Source organism: Eschrichtius robustus, chromosome 19 (genome assembly GCF_028021215.1).
Source record: "Eschrichtius robustus isolate mEscRob2 chromosome 19, mEscRob2.pri, whole genome shotgun sequence".
Classification (NCBI taxonomy): domain Eukaryota; kingdom Metazoa; phylum Chordata; class Mammalia; order Artiodactyla; family Eschrichtiidae; genus Eschrichtius; species Eschrichtius robustus.
The window spans coordinates 19,670,649-19,690,272 of record NC_090842.1 but is presented as its reverse complement, the minus strand read 5'-3'; the positions used below and the strand labels follow the sequence as shown (position 1 = coordinate 19,690,272).

Below are 19,624 nucleotides of genomic sequence, written 5' to 3'. Positions count from 1 at the left end.
CCCCCCATCCCCCTGCCCCAAATCGGTCGGTGGCCACGGGCAGCTTAGGTGTGAGAGCACGTCAGGGCCTGTGTGCTAGGCACCTGCAGCGGCGCAGGGCGTCGGAGTACGTTACGTGTGCCGGCGTTGGCCGCGGCTGCCTGGTGAGGGCGAGCTGGTTGCCCGCGGTGTTCCGGCAGGCCCGGCGACCGCGGCGGTGCTGTCAGTGTGGGGAACTTGGATGGAGGTTGCGCGTGTCCTCAGGCGTCCCGAGCAAGTGTGACCTGTGGATGTGCTCACCTGGGAGCCGCGGCTCAGCCGCCCAGAGCGCGCGTGTCGGGGCGCAGGAGTGAGCGGATGCGGGGCACTAGGGCTAGACCGACCGGACCTCTCCCGGACGCGGCGGGTGGCGAGGCTGCTGCTCCTCGAGCAGCAACTTTGGGACTCGGTTCCGGCTTCTTCGAAAGCGGATCTGGCCTCGGGGGCGGGGCAGAGGGCGGGAGGTAGAGGTGGGGGCACCTGCCGGGCAGGGGGTGCGAGGAGAGAAGTAAAGGAAAGCCCCGCCCCTTCCCCGCCTCCGCTCCGCCCTCGCCCCCGCCCCCGGGGCTCTTTATAAACTCGGCCCGAGGGCTAACAGAGAAAGCGAGTATCCTTCCCGCCCCTGGCTGGTGTTCTGCACCACCCCGCGGCCCGGCCCCGAGTCCCAATCCCTGCTCTCCAGCCCGGCCCCTGCCCCGCCCCGGCCCAGCCCGGCCCGGCCGCCATGGAGAGCTGGCCCTGGCCGTCGGGCGGCGCCTGGCTGCTTGTGGCGGCCCGTGCGCTGCTGCAGCTGCTGCGCGCGGACCTGCGTCTGGGCCGCCCGCTGCTGGCGGCGCTGGCGCTGCTGGCCGCGCTCGACTGGCTGTGCCAGCGCCTGCTGCCCCCGCTGGCCGCACTTGCCGTGTTGGCCGCCACCGGCTGGATCGTGTTGTCCCGCCTGGCGCGCCCGCAGCGCCTGCCCGTGGCGACTCGCGCGGTGCTCATCACCGGTGAGTGCGCGGGGCGCGGAGCGCGGGGATTCCAGGTTCGAGGGCGGGACCGGACACTCAGAGGGCTCCCCGTGGACATGCCAAGGCAAGGCGGGACCCCTAGTCCAGGAGTGGAGGAGTCCCTCTCCCCTGGATGCAGGGAACCAGCCAAGTAGGAAGAGCAAGGCACCTCCCCAAGTCCGGGTTAACTACCTGTGGCTTCGGGGAGTGTTGGAGGGAAAATGAGGCAGGGAGCGGGCAGGTGCGCAGGGGAAACTTGTAGCTAAGAAAGAAGAAGCCTTCTGGAGTTTGGGGTTTATGCTATGTCCCTGTCCAAGAGAGCAGTCTTCAGACAGAGGACACTACTCTGAGGGACTTCAGAGGATGGTCACCCTTTGAACTCTGCCTAACATCCCCACATGGGAGGTCCCATCTCCTCTTCCCTGGGATTAGAGGAATAGGCTTAGATAAAGAGTTGGGACCCACAATTGGCTGGGCTCCTTGGAGTCCAGAAAAGCTTGAGGTCATCATGAGGGACAGCTGGGCATTCAGCTGCCTCTCAGATCCCACCACCCAAACCTAAATTGCTGAAGTAGCTGTCCAGAGTCTGCACCCAGCACGCCACCACCATTCCTCCTGGTTCTCTGTGCGCAGGAAGGAGGTGAGGTCTTGGAAAGCTGGGCTCAGGTGCCTCTGGCCACCTGGCTGAGCTCTCTTTGTGTGGAGCAAGGAATAAATCTGTCATCAGAAGGAGGGAAGGAGGAGCTGAGGCCCAGCCTGAAGTGGGGAGGGGGACAAAGGCCAGTGGGCACTGGCTCCATTGTATGGGGGAGGGGCAGCCTGGTCTCTCCCCTAACCCCCATGGCTTTGGACAGGCGCCCAGGGCTCTGCCCTTGCAATGGGCCTGGGCTGGGGGCAGCCACTGGCTGACTGGCCTCAGAGACCTCAGTCTAGCAGGCGGCCCTGCATGATCAGATGGAGCTGGAAGAACTTCCCAGAGGAGGCCATCCTTGAGCTGGGCCTCAGAGGATGGGTGGAGATAGGTGGAGTGTGGAAGGTGTTTTGGATCAGACAAAGGGTGTGGGATAGAAGCTTGAGGCAGGAATGAGCATGGCCTGGGCAGGGGACAGTCAGTAACCAGTCTGGCTGCTGAGATGTGGTGGGATATGAGGTTGTTTCCTTGGAAGGGGCCTTGAATGCCTGGCAAGAAGCCAGAATGTACTGAGGCAGGGTGAAGGTGGCATGAGGGTTTGGGCTTCAGTTAAGATGGTGGAGACAGAGCAGGGCTCAGGCTGGATGGGAGAGACCTTAGTTCAGGGTGGAGTGTGAAGTTTCAAGGGACCCCAGTTTTAGTGGTTTAAGGAAGGAGAGATGACAGATCTACTGGTATCAAGCAGGGAGCTTCTTCCCCCAGGGATGAGGCAGCTCCCCTCCTGCCCACTAATTAATGAGTTATCTCAACAGGACCCAGGCCATCTGCAGATACTAGTGACCCAGGCAGTCTTTCCTGGGATCTCACCCCAGGCCTTTGTGCTGCCGCTGTTACATCTCCTAGCCTCGAGCCTGGGAGTGAGGTGAGAGGAGGGATGCCTTTTGTGACTTGGGCTTCCCTCAGCTCTGGTTGCAAAGCCCCGTGAGGGAGGAGGGGAAGAAGACTGCCCAGCCCACCCCATGTAAGCATCAAGAGTAGGCCTCCAAGCTTCCCAATGCCCCCAAACTCTGGGGTTTCCTCTCTCACCACTGACTGCAAGACAAGTAGGTGACCAGGCCCTGCCTCACCTGCTAGGAACGCTGTGTCTTGAGGCTGCCAGAGCTGCCACCCACCCCTCCCTGAGAATGCTCCTGAGAACCGCTGGCCAAGGCTACTTGGGGAGCTCAGCCCTGGGGTCAGGGTTTGGGTTGAGTGGCTGGGTGCCTTGTGTGCACAGCTGTGTACTGCTGGGGTCTCATGGGAGTGAGCCCATTGTTGTTCACGGCTCACTGCACGTAGGTTGGAGTTATGCGCAGGTATCCAAATGTGTGTGCAGGTGAGCAAGAGGGTGTGAAAGGCTTGGGTGACTGTGTTGGGACCGCAGAGCTGAGGTTCTGGAAGGCCTCAGTTTCCCTGTGAAGGGCCTGTCTGCTCTGGAAGGGAGCTTAGGCAAGTGGGGACGCACACACCCACACGCACACGCACACACACAAGGGCGCTCACTCCCCTCCCCCAGCCAGACTTGCCCAGGAAATACTCCTCAGCTGGGGCTGGCTGGTGGGTCCCCAGCCACACAAAAGCCAGCTTGCAGCCCCCTGCCTAGCTTTGTTCTCTGCCTTAATAGAGGGCACAGGGCTGAAATGGGGGGAACTGGTTGTGCAGAACCACTTTGCAGCTTCTGCTCAGCAAGACCACCATGGGGGCAGGCTCCAGAGAGCCTCCTCTCTCACTGCTCCCAGCCCTGGTTGGCCACCCGTGGAGCCGGATTGGAATGGGAACAATCAAGGAAGCAGGGGTTTGTCAGACCCACTTGCTGGCTCTACCTGGTGGTTCATCTCTCTACATACCAAAGACAGAAATTAGGCCTCCAAGAGTGGTAACTGACCTCAGGTCACACTTGGTGGGCGTGGGAAGGGATTCTAACGCAGATCTGTTCTTATCTTCATCCATTGTGCCCCTGTCCTGGGGGCAAGCGGTCTGGGGCTCAGAGAATGCTCCAGTGTTGCCACTGATTGGAATTCCAAGGGTGGTGGTCAGGGGTGAAGTGCAGATGGGCCTCCAACTTGCCTAGAGCCAGGAATAATAGTAGAGGGTGTTGAGGCTGGAAAGGAAGGTGGATCTCAGGTTGTACAGGGTCTGGATGATGGGAATAGAGGACTTCGGCTTCATCCTAAGGGCTGTGGGGAACCTTGGAGAGGTTTTCAGCAGCAGAGGGATATTGTCATTTTTGGAAGGATCCCTCTGGCTGCTTCGGTAGAGAATGGATTCAAGGGGGCAAGATGGGACAGCACTACAAAAGGGGGCTGCTTCAGTGTCCAGGTAAGAGGAAGACGCCTGGGCAAAGGCAGTGAGAAAGGAAGGGAGTCTGTGCAGTAGTACTGTGCATGCGAGCTGAGGCCTGATATCGACCAGACAGAAGGACTTCAGAGCTGGGACTGGGTCTCAGCTGGGACTGGCTGACCTGCAGTAGAGTCCTGACCTTACTATATGCTGGCTGAGTGACTTTGGGAAGCAACTTAGCATTACTAGGACTCAGTTTCCTCATCTGTAAAGTGGGGATCATAAGCCACGTTTGATGGGGTAGCTATGAGTCGTCAGGGAGATGACAGTTGTGAAAGAGTTGGTACTCAGGTGCTCAGCCAGAGGGGCAAAGCCTGCCAGAGATGGGCTTAGGAAAAGAAGGGAGGGCTGCTGACTGCTGGTACATTGGGTGTCAGAGGCCTGGATCCCATCCAGACCGTGGTGACCCTGGGGTTGTCTCAGGCCGGACTGGGCCACAGTGGGAGTTCACTGGCTGTCCTTCCCTGGCCAGGCTGTGACTCTGGTTTTGGCAAGGCGACGGCCAAGAAGCTGGACGTGCTGGGCTTCACAGTGCTGGCCACCGTGTTGGATTTGAATAGCCCTGGTGCCCTAGAGCTGCGTGCCTGCTGTTCTCCTCGTTTAAAGCTGCTACAGATGGACCTGACCAAGCCAGCGGACATTAGCCGCGTGCTGGAGTTCACCAAGGCCCACACCGCCAGCACTGGTCAGTAGGCTCAGCTCCGCCAGGAAAGGGCGCGGCTGGGCAGGTGTGAGGGGGCAGGGATCGGAGGTCTGCTGCCGAGCTGATCCTCAGCTTCCCTCCTGGCTCCATGCCTTCAGGTCTGTGGGGCTTGGTCAACAATGCGGGTCAGAACATCCTCGTGGCAGATGCGGAGCTGTCTCCAGTGTCCACATTCCGCAGCTGCATGGAGGTGAACTTCTTCGGTACACTCGAGATGACCAAGGGCCTCTTGCCACTGCTGCGCCATTCGAGCGGTCGCATCGTGACTGTGAGCAGCCCGGCAGGTGAGGGTCCTCCCACACCGGAGCAGAAAAGGTGCCCCTGCAGGGCGGGGAGAGATGCTGGAGCCCCTGGCCCAGGCTGAGCTGCCCACTCCCAATCCATCCCCAGGAGACATGCCATTTCCGTGCTTGGCTGCCTATGGGACCTCCAAAGCGGCTGTCGCGTTGCTCATGGACACGTTCAGTTGTGAACTTCTGCCCTGGGGTGTCAAGGTCAGCGTCATCCAGCCTGCCTGCTTCAAGACAGGTGAGGTTCAGGGATTTGGGGCTGGGGCCTGTGTGGTGTACTGGGGGAGAGGGGGAAGGTGGGGTGGGTGTGGTCTTGTCTGGAGTGGGGTTGGGTCTGAGGCATGGGCGTGGCTTTGGCTGGGGGCGGGTCTCAGGTTGTGAGTTAGAGACCTGGGTCTGGCTTTGGCTTCCCTAACAGACCCCACTCTGACCTTGCCACTCATTCCCCAGAGGCAGTGAAAGACATGGACCAGTGGGAAGAGCGCAAGCGGCAGCTGCTGGCCAACCTGCCCCGAGAGCTGCTGCAGGCCTACGGTGAGGACTACATCGAGCACTTGAACGGGCAGTTCCTGCATTGTCTGAGCCAAGCACTGCCAGACCTCAGCCCGGTTGTAGATGCCATCACCGATGCGCTGCTGGCGGCTCAACCACGCCGCCGCTATTACCCAGGCCACGGCCTGGGGCTCATGTACTTCATCCACTACTACCTGCCTGAGGGCCTGCGGCGCCGTTTCCTGCAGTCCTTCTTCATCAGTCCCTATGTGCCAAGAGCACTGCGGCCTGGCCAGCCCGGCCTTACCTCTGCCCGGGATGTAGCCCAGGACCCAGGCCCTAAACCGGGCCCTTCCCCCACTGCCCAGTGAGCAGTATGTGCATAGAACTGCTCCAGCAGAGGAGATCCCTTATGCCCTTGGTCCTCCCCTGGGCATTCTGACCCACAGGTCTGCCCCAAAGCCTGGCCTAAAGGACCCCAAACCCACCCACTGCCAATGTCACAGGCCAGGCCTGGTGAGGCTAAGGCTTCCCAGTGAACCTCCGGGCCTCTCCTGCTTCATGAGCCCAAACAGACCCTCCTGGGCACAAGGCTCCACCATGCACCTTGGAGAACCCAGCTGGATGGGGAGTTTAGTGCAAGACTCAGCTGTAGCCTTTGACAGGATCCTGCAGACAGTGCCTCTGCAAACTAAGGAGTGACTGGGAAGGTTGGGGACCCCCCTCAGGATTATTTCTTGGCACCAGTGCCTCAGTGCTGCGATTTGAAGGGTGAATCCCACTGTTTCTTGACTGGCTCAAGAATTAGGGCCCTGACCACCCACGCCAAGCCCCCCCAAGCCACAGGGAGGCTGCATATTCTACTTGCCTCATTGCCACTTTTTGAATAAAGACAAATTTTTATTTCTCCTAGAATGGGGGAGATGCTATGTTCGCCTAGGTGACAGGCTGTAGCTGTGAAACAGACTGGGCACCGCCTGGGGGCGGAGGCTTTGGGCACAGACTCTGGTTTATACCCAACCCCCTTCAACAACCTTGGGCAGATCATTTATCCATAGGTTTCCTCATGGTGAAATGGGGGTAATGACCCCAGCCCAGGGAGCTCTGGGGCTCAACGAAGCAAAGAGGGAGGCCTGGGCGCCCTCTAGAGTCAGGAGCCAGTGCCACAGGCCTGTCAGAGCCTCCAGCAGAGGAAGGGGCTAATCCTCCACTGACTTTCCCCACCCTGAGGAATCTGGCTGCACAGTGTCAGGGCCAGCCTAGGGCTGCCACCCGAGGAAGGAAGGTAGAAGGCTTAGGTGGGGGTGGGCTCAGCGAGGGTGGGGCCTGAGGGGAGTTGGGGATCTGGGAGAGGGACTAGGGCCCAAAGGAGACAGAAGACAGCTGGGCTTAGAGAGGGCAGTTTTTATTGTCTCAGAGGGGCAGAGCTACTTCCCCTATTCCCCAAGGACACGCACGCTCTATCCTGCCCCTGCGCCATGGCTCTGGGGGACCCGCTGAGGGAAGAGGAGGTTCACACTGCCCCCAGGGGTTCTCAGGTTAGGGAGGAACACAAAAGTGACCACATGCTTCTCAGACACATCAGCGGCTGTAAACATAGGGCTGAGGGGGCCTCCTTGCTCTGGAGCTGGGGGGCTTGGTCCATCCTTGGTGGGGGGAGCAGGTGCCCAGCCCCTTTTCAGGCCCAAGAGCAGTCTCAGAGAGGGTCAGGGAAGCTGGGCAGCCACTAGGACAGTGTGCTACCCCCCAGGGCACGTAGGTGAGCCGTGAGCTTTGTCACAGCACACGCAGACACACAGGCGCACACACACACTTGTGGGGAGCCTTGGGCCAGGGTGCTAGAAGATGGGGATGTAGTTGTCAATCTTGGCCCGGTGGCGCTGGGCGATGCACTCTGCAATCCATACAATGTTGCGACACTCCTGCTCCTTGAGCTTCACAAAGGCGTAGAAAACACCAAAGTGGAACTGGTTCAGGAAGGCCAACTTGTTCAGTTTCACCTGCAGACACAGGCAGGAGTGGTGTGCAGGTGGCCATGACCAGAGTCAGGCCTAAGCCACCAACCCCTCCCTAGGATGGGCAGGGCCCAGCACTCACCTCGTGCTCGAAGAATCGGTCCTCCAGGGTCTTGTCTCCAGGGTTGCTGCCCGCACCCTCGAAGAGCAGCTTGTACTCCTGGCCCAGGGGAGCAGGGGGAAGCATGAGCATGAGGGTGCTGTTGGGTATGGGGTGGGGACGTGGGTGCCAACATGCCCACCCACCGTTCAATAGCCAGGGCACTCACCGGGTAGTAGTCGGCCACGTTCTTGACCTGCTCGTAGTCGTCAGCCCGAGCCAGCTGGGCCAGGCCCTCAGGGTAGAGCCGCCCGCAGTGCGGAAAGAGCTTGGCACGGTCCTCCTTGGAAAGCTCTGTGCCGAAGGAGTTGATGGTGATGATGAAGGCGCGGCGGTCTGCTTCAAACTGTGGGGCCAGTGCACAGGCGAGGAGAGAGGGACGGGGAGAGAGGCAGCAGCCAGTCAGTTGGCAGGGCTTCCCCCAGGCCAGGGATGGGGGACCAGCAGGCGGGAGGGTGGGCAGGCACTCACCTCCAGGATGGGACACATGGCGTCGGCTGTGGTCCCACCCAGCAGGGTGCAGAACTTGTAGAAGGACTCCAGGTAGGCCTGTGCAGAGCATGGGGCTTCCTCAGCCCAGGCAGGGAGACTTGAGGGGGTCTGCCAGGCCTCCTCCTCACAGTTCCCTCCTTCCCTCCCCGACCCCTTTCATGGTGAATCCAAACATCATACCCGTGGCCAGGGCAGCCCCCGTGTCAGAGCCCCTGAAACATCCACAGATTTCCGACTGTTAATCAGCCGAGTAGCAGTAGCCTGCTGCCTCTCCCCACCCAGCAGTGACAGAACAATTTCTGGCCCACTGTCTGCTTCATGGTGCGGTGCCCTTCACACCCTCATCCCACGGAGTGCCAGGCTCAGAGAAGGGCTCTGTCTTCCCCCTGCTGCTCTGCCTGCCCTTCCCCCAAATCTCTCCTCCTCCCCTCTCTCCTCAGAAAACCACGTGTCGATGGGCCAGTGAAGGATGGTGACCTCTGAGAGTTCACGGGGATGGCCTGGACTGGGTGCCTTGGCCCCTTCTCAGCACCCCACCTTAAAGAGCACCTCCTCCCTCTTCCCATCCCCTAGGTAGTTCCCAGGCATCACGCAGCAGGAACCAAACTGTACTGTCAGCCCAGCTCCTCCTGAGGGATGGTTATTGCCGGCACAGATGTCAGCCCTGCGATGTGATGGCTGGACACACAGGCTGCCGGTGGGAACAAGCACTTCCTGCCCAGGCAAATTGGATCTGCTGGGCATGAGGAGAAGCCAGGTCAGCCCAGGCCTCAGGTCCCTCCCACGACTAACTCCTGAAACTAGCTAGGCCCAGGCAGGCTTCCTTCCCTGAACCTCTCCATGTCAAGGAAAGGGGGACAGTCTCATGGCCCCCTGGGGAGCTCCCTCTACTCAGGTGCTCTGGGGTCCCACTTGGTGGCATGGCCACAAGAACTCCAGCTCTACAGGCTAGAGACTATTCTTCTGAGCTGGGGGGTGAGGGTTGGGAGGTAGGGAAAGCTTTCTGTGCCGAGGTCTGCCCTCTAAGGAGCAGAGAACATTCCACCCACCACCTGCTGATGTGGGCCACAGGTTCTACTGACCCAAGAGAGGAGGTGAGATGACACCCAGGAGTCCACGAGCCCAGGCTGAGCCTGGCCAGCAGCACTGGGCAAGCTGGGCTCAGGGGAAGGCCTGAGGTGACCACTGGGGTCACAGGAAACAAAAGTCTAGAACAGGTCAGGGGGAAAGAAGCCTGGAAAGGGAGAGTGGACCCCAGCATAGCAGAGGGCTCGCGTGGTAGTTGCCAATCCTACCATGGATTAGTGGCACTGTTTAGTCCCTCTGGGACTGTCCCCAGCCACCCCTTTCCCTGTGGCCAGCCAAGCTGGGTGTGTCCAAATCTCCAGGCCTGCCCCAGTGGGGCCTGCAGTTCCTATCCGTGGGGGAAGCCACCAGCCTTTGCCGAGCTGGACTGATCCTGGAGACGCTGACCCCAGGGTGGTGGAGACAGGTGGCATAGGCCCAGACTCTCTTCAGGAGGCTCAGGAGCTGAAGAAACTGGCAAGACCCCAGAGTCCCAGGTACTAAGGTCACCTTCCCACCCCCGTCCTGCCCCCTGGAGTCTGCCAGCCTACGTCTGCTGCACCAGCTGCCTACAGTTCCCACCCGCTACTGGGGGTCCGCCTAATCTCCCATCTGTGGCCACTGGGCTGGGACATCGCCTGACAGGCGGTCCTGGCACGGCGCCTGCATCATTGGGTCGGTGTTTACAAGCTGGTGCCCGGGCAGCCCTCGCCAGTGACTCCAGCTAGAACCAGTCAGGCCCGGTGACGGTGTGGGTGAGGCTGGGGGGACAGCCACACCCCTCACCCTGCCTCAGGGCAAGGAAGCCGGCAGTGGGCCAGCTGGGCGGGCAACAGCACCGTGGGGGCGGGCGGGGGCCGTGGGCAGCGTGAGCACTGGCACACCTGAGCCGCCTCTCACTGCCTGCCCGCCCCCCATGGCCCCCCTCACCCCACCCTCCCCATCTCCCTCTTTCTCTCCCTACTGGCAGGCAAATGAGAGCACTCGCTTTGCAGACAAGCTGAACCGTGCTGCCAGTGTCTAGCAAGTGGCTTCAGGCAACCCACTCTCCTTCTCTAAGCCCTCAGTTTCCTCATCTTACAAATGGGGATACTGATGCCTACCTAGCTCCTAGGGCAGTCCCGAGGAGTAAAGAAGCCAATAATCTTCCTACCTCTCGTCTTGTCCCCTCTAGTCTGTCCTCACATTCTGGTGATACTCTGCCCTGTTGGAAACCTTCATTGGCTGACCCTGCCCACAGGATAAAATTCAAACTTCTGGCCTGGCATTCAAGACCCTGGGTGACTTGATCCTGTGCCTGCCTTTTTTTCCAGACCTGTCTCCCACTGTCCATCTGGAACCTGCACTTCCACAGCAAACTGCTTGCCGCTTGGCCCGTGTTCCACACTTGCTTCTGCATGTGCTGTCCCTCTGCCTACACTACTACAACCTCCAGGTAAGCTCTTCACCTACCTCCAGACCCTCCCTGCACCCTGGCCCAGACCCCCGCAGGGAGACTGGAGGGCCTGCGCTCAGGCTGCCACTGTGTTGGCCACCTAGCTCCAACTAGGACAGGAGAAGAGCCTCACCATGAAGATCCAAGAGACAGATGTTCTCAGGGTTAGGTCAGCAGGGCTGTTGGCCAGTGCTATCTTCAGGCCCCCTTCAGGGCCTGCCCACTACTGACCCATCAGAGGTCCTGGCTTCAGAGGTCCTCACCATGGCCAGGGCCCAGTCTGCCCCAAAAAGCCCTCACTGGTCCCTGGTCGGCCCCCTTCCTTGGCTCTCAGCCCTGCTCCTAACCTCTTCGGGCCAGGGCAGGGCTGACCCAGGAATCCCAAGCCCACTCTATTTCCAGGGGTCACCAGCTTGTCCCACAGCCTGGTGGGAAGCAGAAAGTGGGTGGGGTTGAAGATGATGGGCCACGGCACTGGTTCTAGACCTGGGAACCTGGGGACACAGGGACCTGGCTATGCCTGGCTGGGTTGCTCCCCACACCGTGCTCAGGTGCCTGTCCTTGCTGGTGACAGTCCAGGTGGGGTGAGTCTGAGAGCTCTGGCCTGGGTGGTGGCCAGTAACCCTCCTGGATGCAGGGGGAGTGGCCATTCAGGAGCCCGCTCTGACAGGCCAAGCTGCGGAGCACCAGCCGCTCCTGCTGATTTGATCTGGGCCCAAGGGATGGAGAACCTGTTTCATGAAGTCTTGCACCAGTCACGGGAGCCAGAGAGTGAGCAGATAAGCCCCTGGGAGAGGAGCCTGGAGCAGCTGTGTCCTGTCCCAGCACCCCACATAAATCATCAGCCCACCGTGCCCATGGCCCCGCCCACCTACTTCACCACCACTGGGCCCAGGGGCACTACCTTGTAGAGCGTGTTTCGGATGATCTCGATGTTCATCTCATCAAGGTCCTGCTCTGAGATGCAGTCCTGGAAAAAAGCCGCTGGGGAGGAAAGACGTGGGTATGAGGGGTGGGCGAGTGGACTCGGCCAAAACAAGAATCGTGCTGATGTTCAACTGCCCCTGCAGGGCACAGAGGACCCCTGCCACAAGGCCCATCTGGCTGGTAATTGGGGGGCACTCAGCCTGGTCTGGACTATTGCCTTGGAAGTGGCCGAAGCAATACTCCAGGCCATGTGTACTGACCTGAGCTTCTCCTGCCTTCTTGCTCCTAAAACTGATTTATAAAGGAGGCGGCCAGCCATAACATGATCTAATCGCCTCTGGGGCAGACCCAAGCTCAGATCATGCCAAAGAAAGGCTTGCATAAGAGGCTGTGACATCCTCCCTTCTCGAGGGGCAGCTGTGGATTCTGGGCCTGACGCCCACTTCTCTGCATCTCCCAGGAGAGCCTGGGGCCCACATTTGGAAAACCGTCCTTCTCCTTAGAACAAGGAATGAGCATGACAGCTGGGTGAGCATGGAGCAGTGACCCATGGGGCCACTGGAGGGCTGGGAATTAGAGGCCAAAGCAGGATAGAGCCCCTCGATCCCCAGGGACCCACGGACTCACTGGTCTGTTTCTTCTTTAAAGATGGAGAAACTGAAGAAACCACCAACAGCCCAGAACTAGCTCAGAGTTATTGTGAGAGATAAGATCTTGTGCAGATAAGGCCAGCAAGTAGGCTTAGGCCTCTTAGTGCAGGACCAAGCGCAGCTTAGGGCCCAGTTGTTCAACCCTGGCGGCTTCCTGGAGGTGGTGCCCTGGGGACTAGGACTCTGGCTGTGAGGGCACTAGCTGGTGACAGCCTTAGTGCCTTCTCCCCAGCCTCCCTCCAAGGCAGGCAGGAGCCAGTGCTGCCTAGGCGGGGCCCTGCAGGAAGCTCCCAGTTCCCCTTCCTTCCTTGGCCTCTGACATGAACTCTGCATCCTGCCGGACACTGCCTGACTTGGCCCCTGGGACCTGCTTTGTGGAGGTAAGTGAAGCTCTTTGCTTCCCTCCTCTGCCTCACAGGCAGCAAGCCACTCCAGCCCAGCTTACGGCCACGGTCTGTCAGAGCTCCCAAGACTCCAAGGGACCCGAATTCGCCTCTCTCCACTCTCCGTGATCTCAGCCCTCCCCTGCATTCGGAGAAATCAGACAGATTCACAAAGTGAGATGGTCTGAGTCAGGCCCTGGGGCTAGTTGGCCTGGCCCAGCAAAAGCAACAGGAAGGGAGCAAAAGGCAGGGTGAGGAGGAGAGAATGGAAAGCGAAGTGGAAGGGAAGAGACAGGTAAGCAGCAGTGGGCGGACCTCGCTTTCTGGCTCAGGACCGCCCCCGGGGGTCCGAAAACCCCACACGGCGGCACTGACACTGATGCCACTGCCTGCCACCTCCCTCCTCCGCCAGGGTAGCTCACCCAAGGGCGTGTCCACCAGAATGGCATTGTAGAGCTCGGCAGGCGTCTGCGCGATGTTCACGGCCTCCATCTGCTCAAAGCTGCCTAGTGGGTGGCACTTGGGCACAAGCTCGGCGATAGAGCGCTGGTGCAGTGTGCCCGTGATGAGCAGGATTACGTTGTCAATCATGTAGCTGTAACTGCGGGAGGCACACAGCAGGGCGGCAGCCCTTGAAATCCTGGCACAGCACCACGCCCCTGCCCCCACCCGGCGCAGGCCACCAGCCCCTCAACAGCAAGCACCACCTCAGGCTCCTCTCCCTGTCCAAGGGTGCCCCCTCCTCCAGCACCAGAAGCACAGGACAGACATGGCCCCTCCCTGGGCGGGGGGTGGGGGTGGGGGGAGAACTCATGCCCCACGAGTGATCAGGAAGCAGGTAGTAACTACCCCCCAGGTGTGAACAGTGTTCTGGCAGGACACGGGAAGCACGTGCACGGAGGTGAGGCGCACGGGCCAGCCTGGGGGATGAAAGAACTGGGAGATGAAAGCATGTTCTGGGAAGAGGGAACAGTGTGTGCAAAGGCCTGGAAGCAATCGCTGAGTGGCGGACGCCTCAAGGAACTGAGCACGGTCAGGGTTGGCAGAAGGAAGGGAACCGGTGCAGTGCTGCCAGCAGGCTGGAGCCTAGAGGTGGGTCCTGTGGGCCCGGCTGAGGGTTCTGACCTCGTTTTGAGCACGAGGGACCCATGAGCAGGATATAAGCAAGGAGTACCACAGGCACTCTGGCTGCTGGTGGGGACAGAGGGGGAGATGGCAAGAGGAGGAGAGGCTGAGGAGTGGAGTGGGGAGAAGCTTCTCTAGGGAAAACCAGAGAAGACTCAGAGGGAGGGTCCCTGGAGTAAGGCCCCTGGTCAGTCAGGCTGAGACAAGCAGGCAGACAGCTGCCCTGTGCAGCCCGCTCCAAAGACAGGGCACTGCCTCCTCCTTTAGGGCCTGAGGAGCCACCAGGATGGCCTGGAGGAGACCCAGAGACCTGGAAGGAGCCTGGGCTCGGGTCAGTCCCCTCTGGCACAGAAGGCCCGCTCTGCACAGTGCACAGGCAGCAGGGGGGGCTGGAGAGCTGGGGAGGGGTGGGGCTACCCAGCTCAGACTTGGCAACGGGCAAGCTCTGCCTCCACCCTTTGAGACAATGCCACAAAGGGGCTGTGGCCAAGAGTTCTGTGTAGTCACCTGTGTGAGCAATGGGGTGAAGAGGGCGAGAGGGCCCCAGTCAGGCTGCAGGAGCCACAACATTCCTCCAGCTTGTCACCAGTGATGATCTCAGGGCATGAGGCAGCTGGATGAGGCCTGGGGGTTCAGCTCCAAGGCCAGAGTGGGGCTCCCACTGAAGGGTGGGAGCTGGGCTGGAGGCTGCTGCCCTGAATTGGGCACTGAGCACACCCTGGCTGTTGGGTGGGCCAACAGCTGTCCTGTGACAGTATCTTGAGGCTGTCCAAGGTAGGAAGTGGCCCCCAATTCCAAGGGAAGAAAAGTAAGGAGGTGGTGGCCTAGGCCTCAGCTCAGAGGGCTGGCTACTGGGGGAACTCCCACAGGGCCTGCCAGGAAGGCGGCAGGAGGAAGAAACCACAGCTCCTGTCCCCGCCTGACCCCCACCCCCCTGCTTGCTACACACTCCCCCAACTCCCACCCAGCCCAGTGCCCTGCTATGACCTCTGCTCTCTCGGGCCTGGGGCCAGGCAGCTGCCCTCTCTCTGCCCCCAATCTGACTGGGTCAGCCACAGGATGTGTGCTGAGAAGAGACAGGCCTGCCTTCTCAAACTGAGGGCTTCAGGCAGGGCCCGTTCACAGCCGCGAGCCGAGGGGCCCGAACGGCCAGCCTTTTGCCCCCACCTGACAGAGCTGGCAGAGTCGAGGGACCTCAGAGAGATCCCGCCAGAGCTTTGTGCCTTGGTCTCCAGCCCCAGCCTGCATTGTCCCTAACCTGGACAGCACATCCCTCTTGCCCCGATGCCTCCAGAATCTCACGCACCGCAGGACCCACCATACATCATCTCCCGCAACACTCCACCTGTGTCCCATCCAGCCCCACTCTAGCCATCGTGTTCCCTGAGACAGCCACAAAGTCCCTACCCCCGAACCCGAAGATGCTCGTTCACGCTCTCACCAGACTTTGGGCAGGGACGGGGAGAATGCTGTACCTCTTCGAGCTGTTCTATCCAACTGATCCCACAACCACCAGCATCACCAGCCTCACTGTCAGAGGATATGAGACACAGAGGCTGCAGGCCCCAGGCCCTGTCACATCATAAAGCAGAGGAGCACCGTGTCTCTTGGTCAGTGTCCATGCACCTCCACCCACGTCCAGGTTCCCATGCCTTGACTCTACACTCCCCATCTAGCCTTGCCTTCTCAGAGGAATCTCCACAAGTCAGTTTCCTTTCTCTAAACCTCTCCGCTCCTTGCACCACAGGGTATTCATTTATGTTGGGGACGGGGCTGGTGTCAGGGCCCAAGGAAGGTGCCTTGGCAATCGTCAGGGTCCTGACCCGGCTCGGAGGTGAGCCCTGTGGGAAGACTCCACTGTCTGGCTTTGCTGCTGTCCCTCCAGTGATGTGGAACAGGATGGCTATGATTCACTTTTCAGCCCTGACAGCAGATGTGAGGGCTGGTGATAGCACCTCCTGGCTGCCCCCAGACTCTCCTGCTAGAAGTCCTGGCTGGGCACCAAGGGAAATGCTAAGCCAAGTAAAGCTCCCCAGCCCCTTCCAAGGCCCTCTTCTAATCCAGGCTAGGCCAGCTTTGGATGACCCTATGCCAGGCCCAGCGGCTCCCTCCCCCGGGTCAACTGCAAGGTTACTATGGCAGTAGCCCCTGTTTCTCTCCCCTGCCCAATGAGAGCCAGAATCTCCTTTCCTGGGATGAAAGGAGGCAGGGCATGGCAGAGATGATGCCGGCCCAGCTGTCTGCTTTTCCCCCAAGGTGAAGGCCTTCAGCAGGCAGGGAAATCCTCCTCCTCGTCTGGCTTGAGCTGCTGCCTCCCTGCCCCCAGAAAGCCACTCCACCAGTCCTCCCTTCATTTGGCCTTAATAGGAGAGTGTGAGTTTCCAGCTGGTCAGCATCTCCCTCCAGAGGAAGACAGTTGGGGAGTGGACAGGCGTCTGCCCGCCAGGCCAAAGAGGCCCTCTTGGGGTGGGAGTAGGGCAGTCTGTATTGCTCTGCCCTGAGGCCCTCCCTCACCCAGTGCCTTCAAGAGTCAGCTTGGGGGCTTCCCTGGTGGCGCAGTGGTTGGGAGTCTGCCTGCCAATGCAGGGGACACGGGTTCGAGCCCTGGTCTGGGAAGATCCCACATGCCACGGAGCAACTAAGCCCGTGAGCCACAACTACTGAGCCTGTGCGTCTGGAGCCTGTGCTCCGCAACGGGAGAGGCTGCGACAGTGAGAGGCCCGCGCACTGCGATGAAGAGTGGCCCCCGCTCGCCGCAACTGGAGAAAGCCCTCGCACAGAAACGAAGACCCAACACAGCCAAAAATAAATACATTAATAAATTAATTAATTAAAAAAAAAAAAAAAAAGAGTCAGCTTGGGCCGAAAGAAGTCTTGGGATGGGGTTTAGAAAGCCACTTCCTCCAAGAAGTCTTCTCAGCCCCTAGCCAAGTCCTGTCCCTCTGCTGTTCCCTTTGGCGCCACCTGCTGGAGCATGATGGCTTGCTCCCATGGTCTCATCATTTGGCCCCGGGGGCCAGGCTTGGCGCTGGATAGGCCATGATGACTACCCGGCCAGTCGGCCCATCTACAGCTCCCAGCAGAAGCTGCTAGTAACCGTACCTGTGCTCAATCACATCTGGGTCCTACAGAGCACTGCCCAGGTGGAAAGTGAACAGAGATATCAAGCTGTGGCTTCAGCACATTACCTGTCAAGCCTCAGTTTCCCCTCTGCAATTAGTATGACTGAAGTACAGCCCCCAGCAGAGCCAGTGACGCCCTGACCTTCTCCTTATTAAAATCCTGCCCCTCTCCTGAGGTCCAGTTGGGTCCTCCCTGACCCAACCTGAGACCTGAGACTCCTGAGCATCAAAGGGCGCCTGCATACTCTCCCTCAGGCTCAGGAGAACAGTGTCAGTGCTGGCTCTCCCTCAGGGCCAGAGCCGGGTCGAGCCCAGGACCCAGAAACCACAGCAGGCCTAGCGCCCCAGCCTACAGAGACCCTGCTATCAACTCAGAAACGGTGGTTGTGGACAGTGAAGGCTGGGGGGCCAGAATAGGGAGGCCTAAGGACACCTGATACCCGCTGTGACCCAGCAGAGCCCAAGGTTTGGAAAATGTGACCTGGGGAGAGTGGCAGGTGTGCTGACAGGCCCACTGGGTACTTGAGGCCATTGTCCCAGGACAAAGCTTCTTTCCAGCTGCCCACTCCAGGCTGGTGGCACTGAGGCCCCTGGCACAGTAGAATATGAGACCTCACCTCCCCCAGATGGTGCAGGTCACCGTGCCCGGGCTCTGCCAATGGGTACCTGGGCTTCAGGCAGGTGCTACACACTGGGAACGGCCCCTCCAGGGAGGCTCACTCATCTAAGGACAAGGCCTTTGGGGCCCACCTGGGAATCCCCAGAGACCAACTCACTTCTCCACAAGCCATTCTCTCCCAGCTTCCCTTCTGGGGCCTAGTCTCTCATAGGACGCCATATGGGATGGCCCAGATCAAAGTCTCCTCTGAAGCTCAGAAAACCCAACAGAGGCCCTACCCCATGTCAGACAGTAAGTGAATGGCTGAGTCTGGAAGGAGCCCTTGGTACAGTGATGTATTACATGTTATCACCATGAAATTGAGCTGAATCATCTCAAAACCACATGACTGATGACAGTCTACTTCAGAGGGACCTCTCTCACTCAGGGCCTGTCTACCACACATGAGGCAGCTGCCTCCACTCTGGCCACCCACTCTGAGTGGCCTCTCGAACCCCATCTGACCCTCGAGTCCTCTCAATGCTGAAGCCCCTGGTTCCATTTGTGGCAGCTGCCCACAGGCCTCTCCAGAAGCTATCTGCACCACCACTGGTACCCATCCTATTGCATCCATAAGTCTCCCTCCCTCCTGGCACTGCGCCTGGCCCAGAGCTGAATACTGGTCATGTGTGTTGGCTCCAGAGCTGAATACTGGTCATGTGTGTTGGCTCAAGGCTGGCTGGGATCTACAAAAGCACTGGACACTGTCTCTCACACAGGAGGGCAAAGGAGACCTTGCCCAGCTTCTGCTTGCACACCTGCAATGACAAGGAACTCACTGCCTCCTGCAGAAACCAGTTCCAGCCATCCTGGGGCAGCTCCGAAGGCAACTAAGAGATTCTGAAGTCTGGAGCTAAGATGACCTCTGTGGTGGTCCCAACCTCCACCCCAGCTGGGCCAGCTCTGTCTGTGGGCAGCATTGGCATTGTTCCCTCAAGCCCCCACACCCAGGATGGGGTATCTAGCTGATGCGTCCATCACCTGGGGATGGCACTCTCCTTTCCGGTAACATCCCTCTGGACATCTCTAGGGTATCTGCCTCCTTCCCAGAGGGTCACAGAGCCAGGGGCTCCGTGCTCCACCTCCACATGTATGGTTCCCCCTGCCTTCCCCCAATTCTTCTTTCAAATGCCCTTCCCCTTCAGCCAAACAGCCACCTCCTCAGGGAAGCCAGTGGTGAGTCCCTGGCTTGGGGAGGTCCCCTGGACAGGCCCCTGTGGAAGCCTTCACCCCTTTCTGCAACACTCCTTACTCCTGGGATGAGCCAGGGTGGAGGCGGTTACGGAGGTGGTGTGGAGGAGGAAGAGGAGGAGCAGCCGGGGAGGTAGGAGTTAAATCAAAGAGACACCATGAGAGGAAGGAGACTGCTGGAAGGAGGTAAGATGGATGTGGCTCCTATTAGGTCTGGAGACCCTGGCCACATGAAGGTCAGCGGTGACCTTAGCCGGGGCCTTTGGTGGAGTGATGGGATGGCTGGAAGCGGACTGGAGGCTCAGGACGCAGGAGGTGAGAGAACACAGAGGGAATGTAAAAGTGCAGGCCGCACAAGATGGGTTTTTAATGGTGTGAGAGATTTGAACTTGTTTAGATGCTGTTGGGAAGAATCTGGAAGGGAAGGGGCTGCACAGACAGGAGTGCAGATGAGTGGCCCTCAGGGTTCAGGGAGTGGGGTGAGGGGACTCAGGACATCGGCAGAAGGACCCAAGAGAAGAGGAGGGTACCTCTGCCATTGGAACAGGGTTGGGGGGCACAGACACAGTGCTGGGAGGTGGACTGGCTTCTACTGTCTCTGTGGAGGAAGAGGTGGGCCATCTACCCAGAGAGAAGGCTGGGGGCAGGCGATGAACGGTGTTTAAGATGGGGAGGTGGTCTTCCCACCCTCGGTGGGGAGCTGCAGGGTGCTGAGTAGGGAGAGCGAGTGGCCAGCTGGGCAGGGACAGGCCAGGCCAGCTGAACTGGTAAGTGTGCATGTCTGGCAGCAGGGAAAATCCACCCAACACTGGCTTCCCCGGCTCTGCTCCCGGCAGCGGAGGTGGGGGAGGGCGCCTCGAGGCTGGAGGCTGCTGGGCTTCCTCCAGGGCTGGGGAGCTGCCAGCCGGGTGGGACCATGAGATGGGCGGCCAAGAGCGCTGCGGATGCTGGCAGAAGAG

At 59.8% G+C, this 19,624-nt stretch overlaps 2 protein-coding genes across 3 annotated transcripts in view; one reads left to right on the top strand and one right to left on the bottom strand.

Moving 5' to 3' along the window:
- Positions 1 to 742: 742 nt before the first annotated feature.
- Positions 743 to 6,417, top strand: HSD11B2 (hydroxysteroid 11-beta dehydrogenase 2). The gene is made up of 5 exons (XM_068527507.1): positions 743 to 1,007; positions 4,490 to 4,702; positions 4,819 to 5,004; positions 5,111 to 5,248; positions 5,461 to 6,417. Exons 1-5 carry the CDS (start codon positions 743 to 745, stop codon positions 5,871 to 5,873), a joined length of 1,215 nt encoding a protein of 404 aa, XP_068383608.1. The 3' UTR covers positions 5,874 to 6,417.
- Positions 6,418 to 6,891: 474 nt separating this feature from the next.
- ATP6V0D1 (ATPase H+ transporting V0 subunit d1) overlaps positions 6,892 to 19,624 on the bottom strand; it is a 38,539-nt gene continuing 25,806 nt past the window's right edge. The window contains exons 3-8 of one of the 2 annotated variants that reach the window (XM_068527509.1): positions 12,992 to 13,170; positions 11,514 to 11,593; positions 8,089 to 8,183; positions 7,787 to 7,963; positions 7,600 to 7,677; positions 6,892 to 7,502 (exon numbers count right to left, since the gene is read on the bottom strand). In XM_068527509.1, the coding sequence (XP_068383610.1) occupies positions 7,499 to 7,502; positions 7,600 to 7,677; positions 7,787 to 7,963; positions 8,089 to 8,183; positions 11,514 to 11,593; positions 12,992 to 13,170 (613 nt within the window). In that variant the 3' untranslated portion in view covers positions 6,892 to 7,498. The remainder of the gene's footprint in view (positions 7,503 to 7,599; positions 7,678 to 7,786; positions 7,964 to 8,088; positions 8,184 to 11,513; positions 11,594 to 12,991; positions 13,171 to 19,624) is intronic. The other variant, XM_068527508.1, reaches the window with a different exon arrangement.

Bases quoted from the DNA above. Each gene is read 5' to 3' on its own strand.
- HSD11B2 (XM_068527507.1), top strand. From the start codon at position 743: ATGGAGAGCTGGCCCTGGCCGTCGGGCGGCGCCTGGCTGCTTGTGGCG. The intron at 4,703-4,818 runs GTCAGTAGGCTC...CCATGCCTTCAG, and splicing joins GGCCCACACCGCCAGCACTG to GTCTGTGGGGCTTGGTCAAC. The intron at 5,249-5,460 runs GTGAGGTTCAGG...CTCATTCCCCAG, and splicing joins GCCTGCCTGCTTCAAGACAG to AGGCAGTGAAAGACATGGAC.